The sequence below is a fragment of the Bacillus rossius genome, chromosome 15 (genome assembly GCF_032445375.1).
Source record: "Bacillus rossius redtenbacheri isolate Brsri chromosome 15, Brsri_v3, whole genome shotgun sequence".
In the NCBI taxonomy this organism is placed as follows: Eukaryota; Metazoa; Arthropoda; class Insecta; order Phasmatodea; family Bacillidae; genus Bacillus; species Bacillus rossius.
Window position 1 is genome coordinate 4,944,532 of NC_086342.1, and position 28,000 is coordinate 4,972,531.

The 28,000-nt window shown below is 36.1% G+C and overlaps 2 protein-coding genes and 1 long non-coding RNA gene across 4 annotated transcripts; 2 read left to right on the plus strand and 1 right to left on the minus strand.

The window, feature by feature from the left end:
• The first annotated feature begins 2,200 nt into the window (after window positions 1-2,200).
• Window positions 2,201-6,488, plus strand: LOC134539355 (uncharacterized). The gene is made up of 3 exons (XM_063381330.1): window positions 2,201-2,433; window positions 3,844-4,200; window positions 5,128-6,488. The coding sequence occupies exons 1-3, from the start codon at window positions 2,290-2,292 to the stop codon at window positions 5,425-5,427; spliced, it is 801 nt and encodes a 266-aa protein (XP_063237400.1). The 5' UTR covers window positions 2,201-2,289; the 3' UTR covers window positions 5,428-6,488.
• A 908-nt stretch (window positions 6,489-7,396) lies between these two features.
• On the minus strand, window positions 7,397-23,344 carry LOC134539354 (inorganic pyrophosphatase). Of its 2 annotated transcripts, none has more exons than XM_063381329.1 (9): window positions 23,146-23,344; window positions 19,091-19,206; window positions 18,271-18,390; window positions 16,824-16,910; window positions 15,840-15,903; window positions 14,284-14,346; window positions 13,111-13,324; window positions 11,935-12,044; window positions 7,397-7,641 (listed from the first exon to the last, which is right to left on the minus strand). In XM_063381329.1, the coding sequence occupies exons 1-9, from the start codon at window positions 23,342-23,344 to the stop codon at window positions 7,610-7,612; spliced, it is 1,005 nt and encodes a 334-aa protein (XP_063237399.1). In that variant the 3' UTR covers window positions 7,397-7,609. The 2 variants fall into 2 exon arrangements, with proteins under 2 accessions (XP_063237399.1, XP_063237398.1); XM_063381328.1 differs by lacking the exon at window positions 7,397-7,641 and adding an exon at window positions 10,282-10,532.
• Window positions 23,345-25,224: 1,880 nt separating this feature from the next.
• Window positions 25,225-27,986, plus strand: LOC134539356 (uncharacterized). The gene is made up of 4 exons (XR_010076298.1): window positions 25,225-25,418; window positions 26,249-26,314; window positions 27,018-27,089; window positions 27,837-27,986. It is a non-coding gene; the product is annotated as an uncharacterized LOC134539356 (long non-coding RNA).
• Window positions 27,987-28,000: the final 14 nt, after the last annotated feature.

A 28,000-nucleotide genomic window follows, 5' to 3' on the forward strand; every position in this document is an offset into this window, starting at 1 on the left:
GTCATACGAAAAAAATAATAATAATAATAATGGGTGCTTGCACTTATGTACGCGCGTTAGAAGTTATACTTACTTGGCGTAGTAAAAATATAACTTTAATTTAGCATTCAATTAATTAATAGAAATAAAATAATAAAAGGACTGGAGTGATGTTATAAATACGGTTGGTAAGGTACCTATAATTTCAATCAATTAAATTTTTTTTGAATAAATTCTCAGTATTCAAAATTAATATAAACAGGCGTATAAAATGATTTCATTTAGTAAAATTATCACGATAAAATTTATAATAATAATTAAAAATCAATTGAACGTTTCTTCCAATTAATTAAGTTTTAATTATTTATTAAATAATTATTATTTATAAGTAAAATAAATTATACATACGGGAACATAACCTCAAATATATAAATACAATAGAAAAAGTTTATATATCGGTGGCTCAGTTTTCTGGCTCAGTGTAAGTATGCAAAGTGTTTACAAAATAAGTATAATTAATTGTTTCCGAGTTAAATAAACATACGCTAAAGGCTTGATGTAAGCTTTTGGACATACGCCATTGCTTAGCACATGTATGTCTGTAGAAGAAAACTACAAAAAAACACAAATGACAAAAAACACAAATTAAGCAAAAAAATTGCTGTTGTCAGGATTTAACGCCACACAATACTCCACACAGGAATATGGTCAACAAACAAAGAAAAACAAAGAAAAATGAACTAACAGAACGAAAAAAAACCCACAAATTATGACAGCACAAAAATACCGAACCCAAAAAATTCAGCACAACAGTTGAAACGAGACAAAAACACAGCAAAACGAAAAGACGAAACAAACACAATAATTTTCAAAAAAAAAAAAAAAGAGAGAGAGAGAGAGAAAGGATAAAAAAAACCCACAAATGATGACAACACAAAAATATTGAACCCAAAAAAATTCAGCACAACAGTCAAAACGAGACAAAAACACGACCAAACGAAAAAACGAAACAAACACAACAGTTTTCTAAAACAGAAACAAGCGACGTTTCGGGAACTGCTATCTGCTCCCGTCCTCAGGCAGAGACGCACATGGTACGGAAACACAGGTTTAATAAAATCTTTGTAACTGTATATTACCCCAGCGAACAGGAAGTTTGGTCAGACTATGCTTTGCAGATTTAGCTTTGTTCCATTCTGGAGTAAATTTTTTTTGTAACAGTTCTTTTATATTCCTATTAAATTCACCGAAAATCTTTATTTTGTAGTATTTTGCACCCTTACATAATTGCATCAGAATAAGAACAAAATAATGTCGTTGGAACCAACGCTGTAGTGCGCATTTTCGAACCATTGCTCTACGTTGCTATCCAGGGGCGGCTCCGGGATTAATTTTTGTGTAGGCCCGGACTGTACCGCAAGGGCGTATGCCCAGTTTTGAGAGACCAGGCTATACCAGGGGTATGCCCCCCCCCCCTCCGGCCCCCTTTTATCAGAGGGTGGTTCGGGGAATTTTTAAAATTCAGATGCAAAATTGTAAGTTTTTTTTTGGCTTTTTGAGGGTAATTAATTTCTCTTTGAAGTCTAATATGTATAATATACATATTAACCATAAGAATGATTATAAACGTATGATTGTATATCAATAAGTTACGCTTTGATACCTATTAAGGTCTCAAAATTATTGTTAGGATTAAACTTGTGCTAATATAAGGTGGATATTACAAGACAACTCACGCGTTAATGTAAAATGTTACAGATCTGCAGGCGAATGTCTAGTTTCGTTTCATTGCAAACTTGCCCTTCTATACAGTTTGTATAACAAATAATATTGACCTTTATATATATATATATATATATATATATATATATATATATATATATATATATATATATATATATATATATATATATATAGAGAGAGAGAGAGAGAGAGAGAGAGAGAGAGAGAGAGAGAGAGAGAGAGAGTTTTCAAAATAAACCCAATGTCTAATATGAGTCGTGTCTTATTTCCAGTTTCCAGTTTTGTAAATGTCGGGTAGGTCCGGGCGCCATTGTTGCCGTTGATTGTTGCTTCCACTCCCTCTTGAAGCGTCGGGTCTCGCTTTTTCCTGGTGACGCGTCATCGCAGAGGTGAAGTGGCGCGACCCATATCTATGGTGCTATCTGCCGCGGTGCATCCATAAGTGTTTATTACCTCGCTTATCTCCCTCTCAATCGGTCAGTCAAAGAAAACTGTCACCTCGACAAACACTCTCCCACGCATTATTTTTTTAAACTTAGAAAACCACTTCTCCGCGACTGCCTTACAATGTTTCAAAACCGCGAAAGAACTAAAAAGAGGGGGATGGAAACGTGCTATAAAAAGAAAAGGCGGCCTCTTCTCTCAGAAACAAGAATCCTGACGACCATGAAAGTCGCTCTGATATCGGTGGCTACAGTTTGCTGGCTCAGTGTAAGTATGCGAAGTGTTTGCAAAATAAGTATATTTGTTTCCGAGTTAAATAAACACACTCTAAAAATTCGATGACTTTGCTCACGTCTCTGAAGGTTCTGTCACACTGTCAAATATTTGTCTTCAACTATATTACGAAATGTCTCACTATCAAAGTTTAATTTGGTCTGAGCTAACTAAAACTTTTAATTTTTTTTTCTTAGTTTTGAAATTAAATCATACATCACAGTGCTGGATATTTTTTAAGATGAATACTTAAATTTAAAACATAATACTATTTATCATAAACTGAAATAAATTTTCAGAGTTTTTTTTTTCAAAGTCATATTACCTGAGTTGCAGTGGGTGTATGTGACCGAGTATCCAAGTATCCAACAATTCACCTCTGCCGCAAGGTCTTAACTTACTGGTCGACCAACCCTGAGCAACTCCTCCATCCCTTGTGGCCATTGCTGAGCTATACCTGTCCAGGAGCGAGTCAAACCCATCAATGTCTCAGCTCGCAAAATCCTCCTTTGCCACTGGCCATCTGACATCGCAAGTCTGCAGCTAAAACATTTACTCATATATGAATTAATTAAAAGTAATTATCAAGCAAGGGTACCAAAAAAGTTATTAAAATAACATTTAAGTAAAATGCTAAACATATTGTATACCGGCCAGCCATTTATTTCCGTTCACTTTTAAGCCTTTTTTGATTGAAACTTCATTAATTTTTATATTGGTAGGCGAGACAATTATTTGTTAATTGATGGCCAAAACACTTCAAATTATGATTGTATAATTGCCTGAAAAAATGTCGGTTCTAATGTTTTGCCTTTTAAGTAAAAGAAGTTCTCCAGGCTTGGTGATTTACTATTTACAACTAAACCCTGCACTATAAAGTAAGATGATTCACTACAGGTTGCTTACACCCAAGATAACTAGAAAAATTAATTCATTGGTTCATTTAGACTTATAAATTAAATAGGAAGCCTACAACTCACGTAGTTTCGGTTGGTTCCCTGCAAGAATTTCCGAAGATTTCCGAAGTTTTGCGTTTTGGTACTAACGCCACTTCAGCCGCTACATCAGAAGTTTCCAATGAAAACAAGCATGTTGTGACTGACCTAACATAACCTAACCTAACCTAACCCTTCGATTTTAATTTCAATTTTTGAGAGAAATCCGAAGTTGCACGAACGTGGTAGGGAACCGAAACTACGTGAGTTGTAGGCTTCCCAAATTAAATGCACCCTTACCTTCGGCCTCTATGGTACAAGATACGAATTCAGCATGCCGAATCCAACAAATGGAAAGAATTTGAAAAGCAAACAGCGGACTGAGTGGTTCTATGAAATTAAATTACATAAAAATAATTCTGCCCATTGCAAGGGTGATGGAAAGAACGTGATTGGTTGGACGCGACAGGCTGCCGGCGGGGCGGAGACGGCCCCGTCAGAGCGCAACTGGGAGGACCGCTTCGACGCCGTGATCCAGAAGGCGCAGGCGGAGGTGGCCCGGATCAGGTCCTGGGTGGACGAGCAGGGACAGAAGCTGCAGGACAAGGCGAAGGAGGAGATCTCCAAGGCGTACCAGTCCGTGGAGCAGGCGACGGCCAGCGCCCAGCAGCAGGGGGCAACCCTCGGGGTCAACGTGAGCTCCTGCGTGGACGCCCGGCAGGGACAGGTGGACGCCGAGGTGCAGTCGCTGGTGCAGGCGTCCACCGCCTGCGTCACGGGCGAGCTGGACTCCGCGGTGGACCTCGCCAGCACCCTGCTCTCCCAGGCAAGCGGTCTTCCCCTCTCCCCGAACACACGTTCACGCTAGCCAATAACTGCCCCTGGCTAGCATTCCAGATAACTCGGTCACTATGGCTTCCTGAATCCACTCGAAACCAATTCTGGAATGGTATCGATGGTTGTGTCATGAGTTACGATCAGTCCAAATCAACTAAATTAACAATTTTACTGTTTTCATTTTGAAAAATATTTTAATATAAACCTATTATCAAGTGCAAAGAGAAGTTCAGTATTCACTGCATTCTCATGAAAACATCACATATAAAACAAAATCATTTGTAATATTTAGGGGATTAAAAAGGTTTTCATCAAAAGCAGCGCATTTAAATGACTAGAATTAAAATACTTAAAAAAAATTGATTTTTGAATGACTTGGCTGCAGTTAATGACTTTTTTGGGTACTAATAGTGACACATAGACACCATGTTGAGGAAAGCACAGACGGACATAAGCGTGCTGTAACTTTAGAGGCCCCCTCTACCTATAGCCCCAGGATGCGAAAGGTTACTCAAATCTGTCCGTTGTTGAAAAACTACTCAACATTTCCCATAAGATCTCGCTTCAAATAGCATTTAATAAAATAAACAAATCAAATCTACAGGTTATGGCCACATCTGCAGGATTACATTGTAGCCCAAAGCTGTTTTATACATGTAATGTGGATGCACCATATGGATAGATGCCCACACCACTGCGAAAACAGTTTTCAATTATTTTTTTTTATGGATGCGAGTATGTTTATCGACTGAGATTATAATTCATACTTACTAACCACCATTAGCTGTGGTCAAGCACCATTTCAGCAATGATTTGAGCGGAACAATGTGGCGATGGCGAGATAAAAAAACGTCACTTCAGATACAGTCACACGTGTGTCCTATGCTAAAGGGATGTGCTCGTGGGTTGTTCGCAGGTGGAGGCGGCCAAGAACAAGGTGGTGGACTTCCAGGCAGCCTTCAAAGAGTGCGGCAAGAAGAACAAGTTCCAGAAGCAGAAGTGCATCGCCGAGCAGACGGCGAAGGCTCTGGCGGAGGTGGTCAAGGTGGAGACCGAGGTGACTGGTTTCTTCAGCAAGGAGACTCTCCTGTTCGAGGAGCTGCCGGCCAAGCTCTTGGCGTGCGAGGGCAAGCAGGCGGCAGCGGCCGAGAGCAGCGCCAAGCAGATGGCGAGCGACCTACAGACCTGCCTTGCCGGCCTCGGCATACACAGTTAGCCAGAGCGACAGTGTTCCGGGACCTGCCTTGCCGGCCTCGGCATACACAGTTAGCCAGAGCGACAGTGTTCAGAGACCTGCCTTGCCGGCCTCGGCACACACACTTAGCCAGAGCGACAGTGTTCCGAGACCTGCCTTGCCGGCCTCGGCATACACAGTTAGCCAGAGCGACAGTGTTCCGGGACCTGCCTTGCCGGCCTCGGCATACACAGTTAGCCAGAGCGACAGTGTTCAGAGACCTGCCTTGCCGGCCTCGGCACACACACTTAGCCAGAGCGACAGTGTTCCGAGACCTGCCTTGCCGGCCTCGGCATACACAGTTAGCCAGAGCGACAGTGTTCCGGGACCTGCCTTGCCGGCCTCGGCATACACAGTTAGCCAGAGCGACAGTGTTCCGAGACCTGCCTTGCCGGCCTCGGCACACACACTTAGCCAGAGCGACAGTGTTCCGAGACCTGCCTTGCCGGCCTCGGCATACACAGTTAGCCAGAGCGACAGTGTTCCGGGACCTGCCTTGCCGGCCTCGGCACACACACTTAGCCAGAGCGACAGTGTTCCGAGACCTGCCTTGCCGGCCTCGGCACACACACTTAGCCAGAGCGACAGTGTTCCGAGACCTGCCTTGCCGGCCTCGGCATACACAGTTAGCCAGAGCGACAGTGTTCCGGGACCTGCCTTGCCGGCCTCGGCATACACAGTTAGCCAGAGCGACAGTGTTCAGAGACCTGCCTTGCCGGCCTCGGCACACACACTTAGCCAGAGCGACAGTGTTCCGAGACCTGCCTTGCCGGCCTCGGCATACACAGTTAGCCAGAGCAACAATGCTCCGAGACGTGCCGGATTGCCCTCGGCATACACAGTTAGCCAGAGCAACAATGTTCCAAGACGTGCCGGATTGGCCTCGGCATAAACAGTCAGCCAGTGAACAAATACTCAAGAGAACTGCTTGGCTGGCCTAGACATAGCCAGAGCACAAACATTTCGGAGTCACCTCACACTGTGTACATTCTGTCTTGTAAATTTTATACTGCAAGTTATAAATAAACAATTTTAAACTCAAATTAATTGATTCTATAACCATATCCTAATTTATATATCAGTCCACAATAGTTTTGCCTCTGTCAGCTTTAGTGTGCTGCTCAATTGTTGGTGCATGCAGACATTGCAACAATACAGAAATCTTGGTGGGATGACTTGACAAGTTGATGAAAGGTAACGAACTATACAAACAACATATGTAATCCTACCTGAAAAGTAATGCCCGATTTACAAGTATTGTTTCTCATTTTAATTTACGGTTCATTTAGTCACCGAGTATGTAATCTACAGTCCACAATAACTCTACAACAGGAGCTTGTTTGGTTTAAATTAAATTTGTCACTGGACATTTAAAAAATAAATTTTACCTTGCGAGGCTATAACTTGCTTATAGACCTTTTTGTAATGTGGTAAATACCAATTAGAGAGCTCAGAATAAAATCTTACAAGAAGTAGCAGAGCATGGTTAACTTTTGTAATTATTATTATTCCAAGGTGGATTACACCTTAATTATGCTTGGTTAGTGACACAGGATAAAATAATTTTATACATGTAGCTTTTACAAGTGTAGATATTTTTATATCAACATAAGTTTCTTGCAATATCATTCGTTTGTAATTAAGATTGCAAGATCCTTGCCACCGCTAAAGTTAACATTACAGCAGCGACAGACCTTCCTCTTTGCTCTAGCTAACAAATTTCGCAAACCACTAATTTGCATGTTTAGGCAATCACTTTTAGCTTTATGAATTCAGAGTTTAATGTGCTTAAAAAAAAAAAAGTCACTTAGGTGGTGGTGTTTCTTAAGTGACAATATGCGGAAACTTGATTATTTATTCACATTACAAGATAAGTTTTCACGGGAAAATGGATTCAGGAATAGTATGTAGTATAAGGTTTAGATTATTTACAGACTTAAAACAATCAAAGCAGGAATGTGTGTACTTTTATTCTTGCAAGGTTCTTTTTTCTATCTGTGAATAAAATATTTTCTCCATCAGACAAAAAACAAAAAAAAATTAAATATAAATTTTCTGTTTGCCAACATTTGCCAAAATAAATACTATATAAAAGATCCGCCACAGCTCCAAAAACACTTGCAGTCTTCCGTTACTGCCTCTCCTGTTGTAGAAGTATACAATGTTACTTCAAATGTATGAAATGCCACTTGTCCACTGAAAATAAAAACACATATACATAGTAAATTCACAAAAAAATTATAAATAAAGTGAAAGTTAGTATTCAGTATGATGTTCATAAAAACGGTGTAAATTTTAGATGATGTCAGCAATTTATGAATTTTAACTACCACAAACAACAAACAAAAATTTATAAAAAAGTTTATTACTTCAAAGATGCCAATCAATAACAATAAACACACACACGTACCTGCTTAAAAAAAAAAAAAAAAAAAAATCTTTAATATTATGGACAAGATTGTATGATAAAGCAGAAATAACACTGGAATAAAGTCAAAGCAACATGCAACACCAAAAATGCAAGTTAATACATGCCATTTAGCATTTAAATTTAACTAAAAAACATGAAATCAATCAGCAATTTGAATAAACTAAACTAACAAAAATGTTTAATCTTTTATCATGGTAAATTTATTGAATGTAATTTATTTAGTGTGAATTTTGTACAAGTACGTGTAACTATTGTAGCGAAAAAAATTATATTATATTGTTTTAACTAGCATCACTTACATTAGCACGTTTATTTTTATTAATGATGACATGTTACGAACACATAAAAATTTGCTGATTTATTTTTATTTTCCAGTGTAGTTCTGTTATAGACATACTTATTACTAATGGTTTTACTATGTTAGTGCATCAGGAGTCAATGACAATGTCAATGAGAATATTTTGGTGATAAATTTAAGAAATATTTCTGTTTCATAATTGTTGATAACATAAATGAAAAAAAGAATATCTATAAAAATAACAAAGAAATCTTTTGTTTTAAAAACGAAATATTGTCCTAAAAACAAAACCATTCAATCGTGTCCCTAATCACGAGTGAAGTGCGTGAATCATAAAGCACACGTCCGTTCCGCGAAGCAGCAAGAAGCTCGCGACACATCCAGAGATCCCCTCCAAGGGCTGAAATAACGATGGTCCCCAAATATTCTCGACCAACATTATCACAACGGTTTAAGTTCCTCAGTTTGTAAGTGTGAGCAGTGTGCATCATCACTCCTTTTGATTTCAGAGAGATAGTTTCCGCTAAAATGACGTCTTCAATGAACTCAAAAAAACAAACTTCCTTTCATCACTTTAATGTGCAACTGCAGCGGGAAACAGGAGGTATCTAGTATGAATAATACAAAAATATTGACACACCACTTGGTTCAAATCAGGAACTACTTTTATATCAGGAACTACTTTTATATCATATAAGTGGTCATAGATAGTAGGGTTCTGCGAATATTCGAAATTTACGAATTCGAGTTCGAATTTTTTGATATTAATTCGACTTGCAAAATCTGGCCCAGATACACTAATATAAGACATCCCCCCCCCCAAGTTAAAAAGAAACTTAAATGGGCGATCAGATCTTCCACTTACAAATTTATACAGTGAAACCCCTTATTTATGTTACCGTTATTTACTTTTTCCCGTTATTTGAACCATTTTATTTCTGTCCCGTTTTAACCTCATTTGATGTAATGCAATAAATTCCCTTTGTTTAAAACACGCCTATTGCTTTACGCAGTTTACGCCGTTCGTTCTGATAAAACTGCTTACTAATTAATTCTATTACAAAGTAATCTGATGTGTAAATCTTGTTTTAAAGACGTTTTTAAAAGTTATAAACTTCATCTTTAACGTCTCGGGAGTCGCTTTATTCCGCTTATAAAAACGTAAGCAGCACCAGTTTGGTTGTGTTGATTCCTGTGTAACTGTATAGATCGCGCGCACGTAGTCGAAGATTGATATAGATAGCTCGCAGACTGCATGCACGCGCGCGCTCTGTAAGCAACCGAGTTAACCTGCACGATCGTTATGCGTATACATAGTTACAAATCACATTCTTGTTACGTTTTTTTTTACGTTGAATAAAATGGTTTTATTGCATCACTCAAAAATTTAAATTATTTGGCGTGCTTTCGCAAAGTCTACTTTTTAAATAAACGTTCTTTCCATGAATAGGTTTTGTTTTTATGGATTAATCATTTTTTTTGCATAAGAGTAGCACCAACGGTCTCACCCCTAATTTTAAAACTTGATTTTAGAATAAAATGTGCGATGTTTAAGCGATAAAAACGGTAATTTGTTATTTTTCTATTGTACAACTTCCTTATGCTGTGATATTTTTATTAATATTTTTATCCTTGGAAGTCAAACATGCTAAATAAGGTAAGCTGTGATACTTTTTATGGTATTCTCTTTATTTACACTTTCCCGCTTTTTAAACTTTTTTACTTTGACCCCATGAAAAGTGGAAATAAGTTTTACTGTAAATAATGTGCGTAGCTATGTTCCACTTTATAAAATAACCAAATAAAACTGTCAAATGTCAAACACACTAATGATTGCCAGTCTGTAAATTTACAAAATACAGTAATTAGTATGATTTTCAGAGAATAACGGACATTTAAATTATCAACACGGTACTTACAAGTTTTTCAAAGGTGATAGGCATATGTTAAAATTTTTTAATGATCTATGTTATTTTAATAATTATTCTCAATCTCAAATTTGATTCGAAAAAAATTCAAAACTCATGAATTTTTTTTTAATTTTATTCGAATTCGATTCGAACTGAAAAATCACAATTCGCAGATGTCTAATAGATAGTGCTAAATATTTTATTTTGAAGTTCTTTATTGGCAACAAATCATGGAAGAAAAACAAAGTTTTATTTTTAACATGACAATGTTAACTATCACATAAAAAGATATTTAGAAATTGCAGTCAAAAACACAAAAGTGAACAAAATTAAATGAAAATTTTATCATTATCTTCATGTTTTCTTTAATCTTGTAGATTTGCTTTTCTCCCCGTTCTTTACAAGGCAGACTTTGTTTTCCTCAAGTCCATGAAATGCGAGAGATCAACTGAAAAAAAGAGGTTCAGTAATTCAAAAACACACAGTCCATCTAAAATGCACATTTCAAAATAGTATGTGGCTCCATGTATATCATTGCACCTGCCACTAAATAAATAACTATTAATTACCAACACAAAGTCAGTCAGTTACTGTTCAAGCAATGAGGGGAGAAAGAAAATGGAAATGATAACTTACACATCGACGTCGCGCAGGCCTTAAGCCCGATGTGCCTCGTCCACTGCAGACCGCTTCTCCCCCCCACCATCTCCCTCTGTTCCAAACCACCCGCCGTGTTTGTGCGTGTGTGAGGACGAGAGTTTGGATAGCGCGCCACAAACTACCGCAGGACGCAATAATCTCACTGCTCCGTTCCCGTAAATTAAATACATTACCTAAATTACCTAATATGCAACTTGTTTTATTTTTTCCTTAGTGTTTTGTGTTTTTAGCAAAAGAAGTGACCACTTCAAGACGGGTATGTACTTTTAACGTAACTTGTACTTATAATGTAATAAATATTCTGAGACCCGAACAGTTCCGAAGCGGGCCTTGGATGCTTAAAGAAAGCCATCAAAATTCTTTTATCTTCCTAATTGACTTCCATGTTGAAGATTATATCAAAACAAGCTTAATAAATTAATCTACTAATAGCAATCTTAATATTGTCAATTCTTGTATTGAGGCATTTACCTTCAAACAGATCAGTTGTGAAAGAGATTGTGTGAACTCCAATCATTGCAATTTATTAAAATTTACTGAACATTTAAAAACAAAAACCCTGAGAAATTTATTATATATATATATTCCTCTGGAAAAGTGTAACAAGGACAGAACTTTTGTATTAACTGTGTCCTACCTCACAGTTGGGAAGATCATTAATCCATTTTAGTATTAAATCTTATTGGAGGTAGTTCTGGTTATAATAAAGATAATATTCAGTGGGTTTTATGTTACATTTGTTTTTGATGTGTGTAATGTTTGTGTGTGTGTCAATTATTGAATTTTTATATGTTTTTTTATGTTCTATATGTGTTTACTTGTATAATCTAACATTATTTCCAGAGAAAAAAAAAATTGATTTAATTGGATTTAATAAATAGATCTTTTTTAAATTTAATAGTATGAAAAACCTTCATAACCTTGTTGTCTTTACAATGAATTTATATAGACAGCTTATAGAAAGCTTAGAGAAATTAGCAGCAAAGCAAACAGAGTAATTATATTATGTTAATTTACAGTGTGAATGTCCATTTAAATGCACACTGCAAATTTTAAGATGAGACACGCCAAAGTCTCCGTGATCTTTACAGGTCTGGTCATTTCGAAACCTTTCGGGTAGCAAAACTGCAAAACTGTCCATCATGTTTAAGGCCCCTGTCGAGCAGATTAAGGGTCTGGACGTTATGCACCTATTGGGTCCACGGGCTCCGCCGGTCCAGTTTTCGGGCTCTTCGCTATCACCTCCTCGGCTTCCTGGCACTCGATTCGGTACGGGCTGTCTCCGGCTGTCAAGTTGGCGCTTCAAACATACAAAAAAACAATAGTGCTTCTTTGGAATGTAATAGCCAGGGGCATGCAGATTTCACGAAAAGATTTCGAGACTAGCTGAAAGTTAAAACACTGTAGCATCGTCTGTGTTTCGTGATTGGGTGAGTTTCTCCCAGGTACATATCGATTGTAACAACACCAATCAAAGTGATTCAGTGCGGAAGCAAACGCGTCCTGAGTGGCTCGTTCAAATAAGGCAATGACTTCTCTCGCAGACGGCCGCCAATCACAAGGAAGAAACCACAGGTGCGGGTATACCTTGTTGCAGTCTAATAGGCGTTCAGATCTTTTCGCGAACAATGCCTGCCCCTAGTAATAGCTCAAAAGGTGTCGGCTTATCCAATGAAGTCAATTATAAAAAAAGAAAAAAAAAATTACTACAGTTTTGACTGTAAATCTAATTACAGTCTATATCTTTGTTTGTGAACTACAGACCAACATACATCTTGGTCTAAGGTTTCTTGACCAAAGTTTTAAACCACTCTTGGCTTTTCTTTTGAGTTAAGACCACGTCCGATGAAATAAAGAAGTGGCCGCGATAGCCTACAGTCACAATTTAAGTCTCTGCATGGGGTGAGTATAGTTGCTGATTCCATATAACTATAGATAGACAAGAGTAGAATCCTGATTATCCAATCATGGTCACTTTCAGGGACCAATCACAGCTTAGCTTTGAGTGACCCTACATAAACACTTTGTCATAAGACCATGCATAAAAAAATATTTTTAACTCAACCAAACTCCCCCTGGAAACCCAAGCCCCAAGGATTTTTTTGTTTATTCATCACACGCACCATATTTCTTTTATTGGTTACTCTATAAAATAGTACGAGGTTAAAATATTGTTGGAAGATATTGAATACAAATCCATATGTAACTGGCACTACTTCCAGATTAGTTTCAAAAATGACACCTGGCCATCCAAAAACGGAGGAGTCGGCCATCCAAAAACGGAGGAGTCGGCCATCCAAAAATGGAGGAGTTGGCCGTCCCACCCTGAGACTGAAGCGGGCGAGAGGCGAGGGGCGAGGGCTCACCACGAGATGCCGCCGGCCTCCACCTCCTTCCTGACGAGCGAGCGCCAGTACTTGTGCACCTCCTCGATGGTCTGCAGCGCGAACTCCCGGTTCTTGGGCTCGCCGTTGAAGGCGAACTGGTTCTCCGGCTTGCCGTCCGGGATCTTGTAGATCTTCAGCCACTCCAGCGTGGCCTTCATCAGCCCCGGGAAGTGCTTGTCCACGTCGCCGATGTCTGTGGGGACACATGCACTGTCACTGCCGCAACGGCCATGGCTGCATTTACTCTTTCACTGTCTCTTATAGTCGTCTGTGATCTTCATACCACATCAGACAAACAAATATCCATAGTAGAACCTCGTTCTAGAATACCTCTAGAATACCTCGTTATTCGGGTTATGAATTGCGATAAAACCAAAGAAAGACGCAAAGCACGTTAATATAAAACATAACACCGGAATGCAACTAAAAGCATGAAATAAATCCACAATCTGGCAAAACCCGAATTACAAAAAACTGAACGTTGCTTTCAAACATTAAATGCCTGGGATACACTCATGAAAACATTTTTATTTTTTTTACTGCAAAATAATTTTTCCTTGAATAAGATTGGTTACTTAAAAAAAAATCAAAAAGGTAGGCACTCCATTTGCTTTTATGAATGCTCCGCATTAATGTTATGCATAGTCATTTTATAATTTCTATTGAAAAATGTTATACATACGACCAAAATTAGTCAATCATTTTAACAGTTAAAATATTACAAACGTTACGATTTTTTTTTACTTCAACCCTATATTTTATAAGTATAATACAGCTTCCCCGAGAACAATATTTTCAATTCAATTCAACTTCACGAATATTTAAAAAAAAAATTTATTTGTGCTACTATTCGCACGGCCTAAAAAATATAATTCCTTGAAAGAAAAAAACCTGGAAAAACTTCATCTCTGAAAACAAGCCTCCTTCCTTATGTCAAATTCTAACTGTACCACTGTTCTTATAAATGCCTCCTAACAACTAACGACAAGGGTAAAAATGTACCAAATGTGGACAAACAAAAGTGTTGGAAAATTATTTTTCAACCTTGTCTGGCCGATTTTATAGCACAGATATTTTTATCCTTCCAATCAAGGCAACAAAAAAAAATGTATATGCATATGATTTCCCATCAACCCTGCTGCAATCCCTAACCTTTCAGCTGGTTTGCCAGTGGGTCGTTCACGTCTATGGCAATAATCTTCCAGTCTGTTTCACCTGAAACAGTAGGATGCAGCAATATTAGTAAAACAATTTTTGTTAATAAATTCATTTAACAAGTTTTAAAGGCAACATGTTGTAGCAGAATGCCTTTTAAGCAGGCACATTAGCTATTTAACTAACTTATAAGTAGTTTACCATTAGTTCAAACAAAAAAATAGGCAAAAAAAAAGTGTATTTACCAACAAAATAAAATTTTGGCTATAAGTAAAAACACTTTTTGTTTAATTTCAACTTTTAATTACGACACCTGAAAAGCTACAACTTGATAAATCTGAACATAAAGATTTCAAAACATACTATGACAAATGGGAGTGATGGGGGGGGGGGGGGGGGGGGGGGGGAGAGAGGGGGAAGAAGTAAATTCAAAGAAACAAATTAAACATTTTAATCAAAACATAATAACTGTTCCTTCTGTACGAATACTGATGTGTATACACTTCTGATATTTCATGCACTCGTGGTCTAACATTCTAAAGTTCATAATGAGAATAAGGAGAAAACACAGTTGTAGAGGTTTCGTATACATAAAACCAGTTAAATTCAAGATTTTCTTACCTAACACAAAGTTAAATCTAGTGCAAAAACTTGAGTATTGAATCATTACATATTTCACAGTTCACTGCACTGTGACTGATAAAAGAACCAATAAAAAAAATTAATTACAATGATTTGCTTTACACCACCACATTAAAATCAATTACTCTAGATAAATACAAAGAGGAATAAATTGAATTAAATACAATCTACGTTAAATTATAGGTAGTAAAAAAATAATAAATATTATTAAAAGTGCTGTCCACAGAACAACAGGTAAAATTATTTCAGATACACACCGAAAACACCTTCACAATCATGTTGCTACAAGAAATTTACATTAATCCTTTGGGGTATATTTAATTATTACAATCATTAATACATGCACTAAATAATAAACATACATATTTATTCTAAAATTTATTTCATTAAAATGTTTTAAAATATATGTGCGTGGAGTCCACGTGCGACAGAAGTGAAACTACTTGTTTATTAGATATAGACAGAGATAAATTATTAGTATTTTTTAATTTTTATTGAACAAGAGATAATAATCGAGAATACTAAGGATGCAGGCATAATCTCAAACAAAATAAACCAATGGTAGCGTCAATCGTTGGCATTACGAGAACTGAGGAGTAGACAAACACAAGAATCGTTACGAGAATTCTGTAGCGCCACTGCTGCGTCGTTTCTAACTCTCTCCTGCCGTCTCCCCTTCCAGCGGTTACAACAAGCGCACAGCATGCTACGCTACATACCTATCCACCCTCCCTTTTCCGTCTTCCTATTCGACCGCTGGTGCATGCGTTGGAGTGGCGTCGCCGCCGACGCACTCTCCTCTACCGGTTCCCCCACCACGTACATAACTAATCCCCTCTTGTGATAGGAATTTTTTTAACGCTCGAAAATTGTAGCCCCCTCGGCAAGGAAGTTTCACTTCAAAACGTTACCTTCGTCGATGAGCGCGATTGTCCCCAGGGGCTTCACCTGCAGCACTTCTCCTCTCTTCGCCACCTGGGGACAACAGCGAGACCTTCAGACCTGAGTGACTCAGTATCCTACACACAGTGGCTCATCACAACCAGGGGTGGCTGGTTTAAACCACAATGCTTTAAAACACAATGGTTTAAAACACAGTCTAAACCAAAAGGTTTTTACAGGAAAAAAATCAAATGTTTTTCTTAATGTATTTTAAAATAGAATATCTTAATTAAAAAAAAAAAAAAGTCTAATTCCACTCTACTAATCAAAATTTTATCATTTAAATTATCTGAATAAGTTGTAAATCATACTAGCTAACTACTCCTCTAAGATTAAAAATATTAAATAGTTAATTCCTATTCCATGGGATAAAAATCTCTGACTACTGTAAATCCCCATTCCGTGGGAAACACCCATTTGATGGAGAATCCTCCTCCTGTGGGGAAATACACTTTCTGTGGTTAAGTCCCAGTCAGATGTGCAGAGTTGCTGGACATCAGTTCTTTGATGTTATAACTGGTTCAACATGAGTGGCAGAAAGCAGGATGTTGTGTGGCTTTAGATGGAACATCAGGATTAAAATAAATAACGTAATAAAAAACCTGGTTTTAACTTAAAAAACATTGGTATAAACCAAAAATGCCAGGTTTTTTTTTTTTTTTTTTTTTTTTTTAACCTGGTTTGTTTTCCAACCTTTATAAATACAAAGCTCACTAGTATTGAGGAATCCACAGCAAAATACAGCAATATTAAATGAACCAAAAAATAAAATATGTTAAGATATTTTAAAATGATGCTTGCATAAAAATATTAAAAATTTAAAAATAGCTATTCAACCAAACAAAAGGTACCTAGCAGTTTTTTTTTTTTTTAAAGTGATTTTCTCTTGAAAAAAATATATGTATGCAATTATTATTTCCTTATGTTTAATTGAACATCACAGCAACACTCACCCTGTATCCAATCTCCAGGACATCGATTGGGTCGTTGTCTCCTTTGCAACCAGTCGACTCATCGAGAACTTCTGGGTTTTCCCAAGTCTGAGTCACAAAGAATCACAACAGTTTCGGTCCAGACAAAACAGAGCCTTCTAGCTTGCCGAACAAGGCCTATTCTAGGGAAAACAAAATGCAGAATACACTTTGGTGACTGAACAAAAATATTAGCTTCCCCCCCCCCCCCCCCCCCCCCATAAAATCCATTTCTTTGAAATTTTTACCTAATAGTAAAGGACACAGGGCTGAAATATCATAATTTGATATATTATATTATAATTTGATCATGCATGCTGCCCAACATTGCTTGATTTAATTTTTACAAAAAAATTTTTTGAGCTATCCAAATTGTCAATATAATCAATTTCATTGCAATTTTTAACTAATTTTTTCAACAAACTCAAGGCATGAGTGATATAGACAAATTCCTAGTCAGAAACAGCATTAACTACACACTTAAGACTGGCATGTTTCTAGGGCTGTATTTTAAGATTCAACTAAGCATGACATATGTCAATAAAATATGTTGGTCTCAACACAAGGTTTCAAATACTGTATGTTGCTTTTGACATAGGTACCAGTATCAACAGTGATGCCAAATTTGCAATGGGGGTTCAATAATGCATTTTCTGTTATTTTTTTGTTAAGTATTTGAAAACATTCATGGTATAGAACTTGGTTTTTACAAATTAATGACAAGGAAATTCCAATTTAGGTTTAAACATGTCAAGCTCGACAGAATTACCTACTACTTGTGTTGTCTTGACGTACTAACGATCTCAGCACGTCGAGATGATATCATAAAGACGTAGACCTCAAAATGGAGAACCAAATTTTATGACAAAATTTTACAACCTACACACTTTCCATTGTCTGCTTGCCTCTATGAAATTTCAAGCAATTAATGGAATGGTAATTAAGATATAAGTGCAATGCATAACTTGCTGCCTTCATGATTCATGCAATGAAACTTCCATTCCTTATTGATTGTTAGGGACAATATTATACCAGGAATTGCTATAAAACCGAAATAACACCGGTAAGCATGTTAAAAAAACAACGCCAAATTGCAAGTTAACACGCCATTTAGCACCAAAATGTAACTAAAAACATGAAAACAATTAGCAATTTGAATTCAATATTTTGCTTCTTTAAATATTCGCACATAACTTAGTGGAACACATGACGTCAAGTGTCCTCTGTGACATCAATAGCATTTAGTATTAAATATATATATATATTTTTTATTAATATGATGTTCGCCTTAACAAAAGGCAAATTTTCAAATTTAAAACTTAAAAATTTGTTATGACACGGGAACTGTTGAAACCAACATCCTATCCCTCCCCCTCAAGGATGCAGCCTGTGACGATGACGGACGTGCCTGTGACGATGACTGACGTACCTGCGGAATGGCGCCGTAGTTCCAGATGTAGCCCTTGTGGGGGAAACAGTTGGCCACGAACCTCAGCTTGCCTTTCTTGATGTCCTGCTTGATGGGGTTCAGCAGCTCCTTCGTACTTATCTGCGACACACGACCGCACACCCTTGCCCCCTCATGCTGTCCAGGGACATACTACCTTCCACACCAACTCTCAATGCACCGATATCCCCACGTTTCCCTTCCCCTTCATTTTAGGCTACATGAAACACATTCAGCTTATTTATTACTCACGCTGGTCAGTGACTCGAAATTTCGAACCTTCCGAACAGTAACACAAATTTTTTCCCCCCTAATTAGGAAATGAAAAACCATAATTTTACATTAATGTTATGTGTTATCCATACTAACTTAAAAATTTTTATTTGAGAAAGCAGGGAAAAGGGTTAGAAATGAATGATTTCGGATATCTTAGAGCAGTTTTTAAGTTGCGTGTTTTTATTTCGGAGGCTCTGCAGACCGCGAGAGTGCAGAGCTAGGCGAGGCCTTAACAGATGAAAGGATTCGCACTCACCCCTTTGAAACAGGGCAAGTTTTCACATGATGATAATACGTAGTCGGTATGTGTGTAACAGAGCACTACCTATGGACTCAGCATACGCATACATGAATTACGTTCAGTTGTAACAAAAATTTTTTTTACAGATATTTACCCAACGTCAATCACGAGCCAAGTGTGTGGTTTCAGTTGAATAACAAAAAAGTTGCTCACGATATCCAACAGGTGACCTCATTTTGGCATTCCACATGTGTCGCAACTTAGCTGTCTATGCATGTTACTAACCTCCATCTTGGCATTGGTCCACCGTGGGATTTCAACCACCATGTTGAAAATTTTCTTTTCGGCGTCGGCGTACAAGGGGATGTCGTGGAATGGTGAAATCGGTCCGTTTTCATCTCCTGCATCACGAGATTATGATCATTACAGCAAGGAACCACAAATAATTAAGTAAATAAATATATTTTTGCCAGGCATTAGCAGCCAGTTTAAATGCTCTGTACCAATTATCAGATATATTATACTCTACCGTTAATCGAAGAGCTCTAGAAAATTCTTAAGTATCTAGTTGCCTCTTCTATTTTTGAACTTTTTAAAACTAATGCTGTTGTGAACATAATTACATGAAAAATCAAACTTGTAAGAAAAAAATTAAGTTAATGTAACAACAATTCTTACTTTGGCTACGAATGTACACATAAGAACGACTATTTGTTTGAACATTTACATGGGAAAATATGAAATAAAAATTAATTTTGTATGCTAATGAGTTGTATTAATCATGCACTGTCATGAGAAATTTTTGAATATTCAAACTAAAAATATTAAAGCCAAAAAATTAATTCAACAGGGAACAGATGTTTAGGAAAAAACGTTATTCTATGTAGTTCAGAATTGGCTCTCGACTTAGTGGGGGCCCGGGCTATTTACTTCTACGGAGGCCGTCCTTTTCAAAATTGGAAAAATGTGCTCTGTCAAGCAAAATTATTAGACCAACCTTTAACTTAAATTTTGACGATGGTTTTGCCAATTTATTTCATGCTATTTTGATATTATTTCCTGATAACTTATCCTCAGGTAAGGTTTAAAATGCTTTATGATCAAATTTCCAATAGAATCAAGTCATTATACGTGGCTATGAAATCTTTAAATATTTTTTTTTCTAATTTGAAATAAAAAATTAAAACAGGTATTGACATTACGTTACAGGATATTAAAAATGAAATTTTCAATTTTCCAATAGTGTCCATATTATAAACAGAACACTAGACAAGCAAAAATAAATAATTGAAACTTGGGGCACGGGGCTACGATAGTCGCGGGGCCCTGGAGTCGCCTCTGATGTAGTCGTGAAGCTACGCAAGTACGGAGACAGTTTATTTGAGCAGCAAACAATAGAGGTGCTTGTTGGAGCCAAGCTTAGCTCTCAAGGTCGTGTGTCAATGTATTTACCAATTCCATTTGGTTTGTCTTCGAAGGTTTAAGGTTTCATTTTCCGCTAAAATAATATCCTAAATATTTTAATACTTCAGTCTTTTCAAAAACGAAGTGCTAATAATGGCAAAAATAAATGTGATTGATTACAAAAATTGTGATTCAGTAATTTTCTTGAGTTGCTATTATGGAGGTCTGACTAGACCTTATAAATGAAATAAAATAATTTCCAACACTTATAAAAATAAAATATAAGAGCTTCGAAAATATATTTCCTTGGTGTGTGCAAAAATCCGGACGTTGTGCATAATTCAGGTTAACTGTGGACATGTCATCTGGGAGTGGAATGGTCATGTATAGGCTTTTGCACATAATAGGCCCATGTAGTTTCTGATTAGGCCTAGTCCTATGTTAAACCAATGCAAAATAATACATTAATAATTGTGTATGAAGTGCAGTTTTTTTTCTATAAATAATTTAAATGCTAAGTAATGTCTACTATTCTCAATCCTGCCTCAATAGGATTATAACCTTTCAGTTACTTTGTCTCCCATTCTCATTGAAATTTTTTCGCAATCAAAGCAGGGGGGGGGGGGGGGGGGGGGGTGTTTATATACCTTCAGAGACCAATGTCCCAATGTCCTTGTATGTATATGTCGTGCCCACCGCTAAAGCCCTCGGCTGTTGGTGGGCAAATGACAATCACAATAAAATAAAATAAATTTCAACACACACACTCCACACGTTCCTGGCATATTGTACGTACGTATACAATTTCTATGTGTCTTTAAGGCTCTGACTCTCACATCATGTTACTGATTATTTCTTGTCATCAGTGTTATTCAACTGCTTTTCTTATAAATTAGTCATGACCCCACTCTTGCATTTTAAGTTTAATTTTACATTTTCTGACAGAAGTTTGCTAAATATTATCTAATAGAAGTAAAAATTAATGCAAGTGTTAATTATGACCACTTGCATAACCAGCAGCAGACTCAAGGAAGGGGAAAGGGGAAATATCCCCCCCCCCCCCCCCCAAAAGTTATGAAAAAAATACCAGTGCAGACAGTAGCTATGTTACTCTGTGAAAACTCAAGTCACCTACAGTTACTACTGTAGGCCCATATGTAACCGTTTTAGTGTCAATAGTAATGTAAGTTTTTTTTTAGAATTAATGTTTTCAAATCTAAAATTTTTTCCAGAACACCATCCACCCCCCCCAACCAAAAAAAAAAAACTCTTGTATCCGCCACTGTGCATGACTTCTTACAACTCTTAAACAAAGTTTGGTGAATATCTACCAAGAAAATCTGTGACCAAACAATAACTTAAAAAGTGCTAACGGATTACATTTCTAGGAATATAATTTCTAATCGATAGCAATGATAATAGAATGAAATAACCGAAACGGCGAGTGATATCGACCCTCAATGGGCAGGGGACCCAAGACAAGTGTTGGAACTGCTACGATGCATTCCCACCACAATTAAAACTAAGTTCTGGCTGCTGCATTTCACCAGGGAATCTTGGGTGAACGCCAACTCCTGGATAGCGCTGGTCACTGCGGCTTGCACATAAACCAAGGCTTTGGAATGACACCCCTGCACTTCGCTCGTGGAATACAATTTCAACCGTGTCCCCTTCGATTTATGCTGGTAATCAAGGGCTGATACTGGTTCCTAGCCTTTGTGATGAATCATTTAAATAGTAAACCCATGTTAAAAATGTTAAGTTTTCATGCAGCCCTCAGCAGCTGCTTCTGAAAATAGCGGAGTTTTAAAAACTTTTCTGGGTAAATGTGTTAATTATCATAAAAGTATGTTTTTATAAACAATTTTACACAAGTCTGCTTCTCGAGTGCAAGTGAAGCAAGTGCAGATGGCTTATCTGCCAGCCAGCAGCATTGATACTTGATTGTTAAGCTGAACAAGGAGAAACTAAGAGATAATACATAGCTAGTAGTCAGGCATACCCAACGCACTAGCCCCAATCACACTTCAGAGAGCAAGGAAGCGATTGGCAGAAAAAAACCTAAAACATGAAAAATAATTTTGGTAAATATGTAGAGTAGCAGTATTTGCGAGAAAAAAAAAAATGCTAAAAATCCGAAAATACTTTTATTATACGCTCTTTAACTTCCTCTTTTCAATAAACCCAGCGGAGATAAGATATTCCAAATTCTTTAGGAGATATCGAATTTTTTTAATTTTCATCACAATACCTGTGTATTCATGCGGCACACACAATTGTTTGTTGTTTAGAAGTATCTATTAAAATCTGAAAATACTTTTATTATATGCTCTTTAACTTCCTCTTTTCAAATATAATTAAAAAATTCGATATCTCCTAAAGTATTTAGAATTCATCTCAGCAGGTTTTAATGAAAAGAGGAAGTGAAAGAGCATAGAATGAAAAGTATTTTCAGATTTTTAGCATTTTTTTTGCAAATACCGTTACTCTACATATTTACCATAATTTTACAAAAGTGATTTTGCACGGAAAACTATGCAGTGGCACTAAATTCAATTTTTCTAAAAAATTTGTTATAGTTTTTCAGAAAACTCCCTTAACTCCACATACCAAGTTCCCTTATTTGACATATCAATGTCAAAGAAATTCATTAAAAAAATTCTGATAAAATAATCCTATCACAATGATAAGCCACTTAAATAACCTTCACCTACATTAACCAGCATCATCAAGATAAGATAACCTCTAACACTGAAAACCTCTATTTGACAGTTACTGTCAAAAAAATCATGCCTGGCTAATAATAGATATTAACTTATTTTTTGTAGTTTAACTAAAATTAAAGCAAAGTAAAATGCATAATTCTAACATATGTCAAGAAATTTAACAGATTTAAAAAACATGTTAGAAAATGAAGTAACGTGAAATAAACTTACTAAAATAAATTTTATAGTCGGTCGTATTCGGAGAGCCCCGTTCTTCAATTGTATAAGGCATTTTACGACCACAGATTTCCCTTCTTGCAATTAGCCGGTCGCCGCAACGAAATGAAAGAACCCAGTTCCAGTGACGCTTTCTCTGACGTAACCCACGCTGTACAAACTTGCACAGCGACCCATTCACGACACACGCCATCTGTTGAGAGTCGATAAAACAATGTAATCAAGAACCAAAGATGTTAGACGAGCGACTATCATAAAGACATTCGAGCTAGCGATGGTCGATATACATCGAAAGAACGCACATGTTCCTTCGAAAGGATTAATTTTTGTCGGACGAAAAACAGTATCGGCAGAATATTCATTGGAGTTTGTTTGTGCCTTTTTGTAATAGCAACCCAGTCACCACACACTTCATCTGTTGAGAGTTTATAAACCAATATAATCAAGAACCAAAGATGTTAGACGAGCGACTATCAGGAAGACATTCGAGCTAGTGATGATCGATATCGCTATACATCGAAAGAACGCACGTGTTCCTTCGAACCGGTAGGATAAGTTTTAAACCGAAGAAAAAACATTATCGGCGGAATATTCATTTGAGTTTTGTTTACGTTTGTGCCTTTTTGTGATAAATTAAAAGGTTTAGTAACGTTTCTATTAGTGCTAATGATGTAAATACGTTTCCAGCCAAACCTGAGTCCAGGTGAGTTTATTCAATATTGTTCCAAGCATGGAGGTAAGCCCTATTAGACGATGGAAGTTTCCTTGTAATATCTTCCATGGCAGCTGGTAACTGGTGTGGATGATTCTGTGGAAGAAATAGAGCGCTGGCCGTTAATATGCACGCTGTAAAATTTTTGTGTTTTCGTGAGGATTGATAATATTTCGTTTCTCGTAACTTTACTTTTTACATGAAAAGTGCGAAAATTTTCGATTTTGACATTTTTATATCGTGTTTTGTCATGTTACAAGTATAAGGTATTTGTCGTTTCCGCTTAATCCAAATACATTTTTCATATAAAGTATTGCAAACATGTTTTACGATTTTTATACTGAGGAAAAGTTAGATTCGAATCTCAGATTCTTTTTTATGTGTAGCATAATTGTAGTACCGTACGATAAAAACGTATCAAAGCTAACCAATGACTTGGTGCAAGAACGACATATGTAAACCAAAGTTAAAAATGTTATTTTAAATAAATTAAATAAGTATAGAACCCTTATAAGCGGTTTATATGCACATAAAAACTTGAATAAATATAAATAAATTAAAAAAGCAAAATATAAACCTATTTTATCAGATTTCAATATTTTTCAACACTAGGCATCAATGCTGTATTATAATAATGTATTATAAAATGAAATAATAAAGGGTGCAACATTCCGCTTGGTGCAAATGTTTAAGGAGACCCTTGCAATGAATATATATTTACTACAAGTATAAAAGAATTATATTCTTTCTGAACACACACAAAATAATTACATAATGTAAAACAATAGCCTAGAATCTTGTAACAGGTAAAAATGTACATTGTTGCGTTCTATGTGAAATAGTGCTAAATATTTTGTATCTTTGTTATTTTGACAACAGGCCTAAGGAACAAAATAGGAAGCTGTGTAAGTGGCCAGTGTGGGCAGGAGATACTTAACAATGTAAAGCGGTTAAGCCAATCTGGCCATCTCCACGACAAGATCATTCTGTTAGTGGGGATAAATGATCTGTTGGTAAGTTTGCTCACTGTATTTGATGATCAAATCTGTCATTGCTATGCACATACATTATTATAGCTACAACCAATTTCGTTGTCATTTACAAGAGCGCTAACGTGGTGCACAAACAAGAAAGCTTAACATTCATTCTTGTATGTGTTTGTAATATCATTCATAGCATACATTGTTTAATGAAATGAATTTATATTACTTATATTGACAGTATTATTAATTAGAACTTTGATGTAGATTGAATTACATTTTGCCCATGTAAGGATTTCAAAACTAATTCTACCTAACAAAACAAAAAATTTTGATTTTGCAATTCTTCTTTCAGATGGGGACACCCCAATTAAAACTCAGGACAGTTCTGAGGAGGCTCCTTCGATTTTTGACGATAAGAAGTAGGAGTCTGCTTATTTGCACGGTTCCCCCCTTCCCACGACTGTGGAAGTGCCCAGAGAAAAGGGCAAAAATATTAGATATCAATGAATTAATTAGGAGAGATGTCGTTGCCATCAATGAAAAGATCTGATACGACAGGCAACAAATGAACTGTGAGTAGTTATTTATTTACTTACTGATTAGTAGATATTGTTAAACACTATGTGCCATCGGGTGGGACAGCTGACTCATGTAAGCATCAGCCCAATTCCATCCGTGTAGAACATGTCTCTAATGGGGAACATATCAATTTTCATTTTTAATACATTCTTTACCAACCTTGTATTTGTAATGAAATTGACAAATTCAAAGGTCAATTTTTTTTTCATTAACAGGTGCTTAACGCTAATTTTTTAATTTCAATTTTTCTGTCTTCAATAATGAAATGTAACAAAAAAAATTGTGGCATGAGGAAAAATTGTTACAATTAAACCTTCAGTGAATGTTATTGCATAATAATTTGCAAATTTACTGATGTCCTGGCCTATGGGAAACAATGAGTAATGTAATGCGTAGGCTAGGTTAGTTTAATAACTACAAAAACACTATGAAAAAAAATATTGCTGCCAGATATTTGAATGGACAATTGTTGCTGCCAAAATAAATTGTTACTTAACAGCTCCAATTGAAGATGTCAGGCAAACTAGTAATAATCTATAAGAAAAATTGTTCTTAAATCATACCATGAGATTATTCATAACAATGAAATTGAAGTTTTCGTTTAAATTAATTTTTATCTTAAATGTTAATAATTATACTGTAAATTCCTTTACTGAAACAAAATTGATATTTCATCATTACAAATACCTGTCATATAGGTATATATGTAAGGTGCTTCAGGTATTAATAAATTATTGCAAATGTTTTCAGCATACATTGCAGGCAATAACTTCTTTGTTATTATATTGCGCTGAACATGTAAATTGTATTCTCATTGTTATAGGTCACCCATGGATTTTTTCGGACCATTTTTGGAGAATGGGCAACCAAGGAGGAATTTTTTCGAAAGGTAATATGACACACCCATACTACAATCATTATCTGAAAATATGTACACTACTCATAACTATAATAACCCTTTTTAATTTGTGAATGATGTACACTTATGTGGTAGGTATGTCACCCCTGTTTTGAGATGACAAAATTTAACTTACGTTAAATATATTCTATCCCACTATCGTGCTGTCCTACTAATATTATAAATGTGAAATTGAATTAAATTTGGCACAAAGTTCATAACATGGATTAACACATAGACCACATATGAAACCAAATTTCAATTTAACATTTATATGTTTCAATTTTGATAGCTCAACTCACATCTAGCACACATGGACCAATAATTATTTAATAACTTAATAAGGAATTATAGCATTGCATTGAATGTGTATTTCATTTTAAGGTACTATATATGTATACAAACAGAAATACCAGTGTTAGACAGTCAGCATGTTGATGTGAAACCTAATGTAACTAGTATATGTTAGCATAATACAAAGATAAAAGCAATTTTGGTAAATAATGAGGCCACCCTAAAACTCTCTGCATTTTACAATACATTGTTGCAATACCACATTAGCACAGGGAAGTTTAACATGTATCTAATAACATTTCAGCAATCAACTTAAATGATTGTACACATTATCGAAGTTGCTTAGTAATTGTGTGTACAGTGAAACATTTCATATGTGATGCTAATTTTTGTATTACAGGGAAGGTCTCCACTTTAATAAGAAAGGCTTCCAATACGTGAAGTGGATTTTCATGCAGCAGGTGATAATAAGGTGATTTTATTTTATAGGTACTCTTTTCAGTTTACATTGCAGTCCTTATGAGTTATGACTGTTGGTTCAATTTTCCTATACGTATTGAGAAAAATCCTATCACAAAGACAGGTTCTATCCATTATAGTTTGTGTTAATTATGTACCTATATAAAATATTCACAATTTTTGATAATCATAAAAGGTCCAAGTACTTTTGTTACAATAATAGTGGCCTGACTAGCGATAGTAACACTTTGAAATTGGCCTTGAATTTTCTTTAAAAACACATTTATACCTTTAATAAATGCAAGTACTTGTTTTTTCACAGCAGCTACAATGTTTTGTAACAAAATATAAATTTGTGTATAAAGATAACCATAATCAAGCTACAGACTACTGCAAAAAAATATTCTACCAAATGTAGTTTACTCTGTGCTCGACAGAGCATTGCGTTCCATGCAATAAAAGGTTAACATATTTGTATACCCTGAAAACACTGTGCGATGATTATGCAATAACATGCGGTAATACACAACAAAAGCATACTTCCACAATTAGGTCAAACGTAGACAACAAGTGTGTCATTAATTAGTAAGAAATTTATTCTAACAATTTACTTGTACCAAGATGTCATACCAACATAACAGTTGTCATTAAATTTTGAAAGACATAATTATTTTATTTCTAGGAATTTACAATCAAATCAATAAAAAATACATTAAGAATTATTATTTGTTGTGGTTGCTAATAATTTTTACTATTTCAGGTATTGCTGCTGAACAAGGCAGTAGGCGAGGGGGCCTGCCATTATATTTAAAACTCCCCATCACTGGCGACGGGCAGTAGGCAAGGGGAGTGGAGTGTTGCAGCCTTTATTATTTTATTTTATAATACATTATTTTAATATAGCATTGATGCCTAGTGTTGAAA

Bases quoted from the DNA above. Each gene is read 5' to 3' on its own strand.
- LOC134539355 (XM_063381330.1), top strand. From the start codon at position 2,290: ATGTTTCAAAACCGCGAAAGAACTAAAAAGAGGGGGATGGAAACGTGC. The intron at 2,434-3,843 runs GTAAGTATGCGA...TGGACGCGACAG, and splicing joins CTACAGTTTGCTGGCTCAGT to GCTGCCGGCGGGGCGGAGAC. The intron at 4,201-5,127 runs GCAAGCGGTCTT...GGTTGTTCGCAG, and splicing joins CCAGCACCCTGCTCTCCCAG to GTGGAGGCGGCCAAGAACAA.
- LOC134539354 (XM_063381328.1), bottom strand. From the start codon at position 23,344: ATGGCGTGTGTCGTGAATGGGTCGCTGTGCAAGTTTGTACAGCGTGGG. The intron at 14,347-15,839 runs GTAACGTTTTGA...CTACTGTTTCAG, and splicing joins AATCGCGCTCATCGACGAAG to GTGAAACAGACTGGAAGATT. The intron at 13,325-14,283 runs GTTAGGGATTGC...GTGTCCCCACAG, and splicing joins ACTGGCAAACCAGCTGAAAG to ACATCGGCGACGTGGACAAG.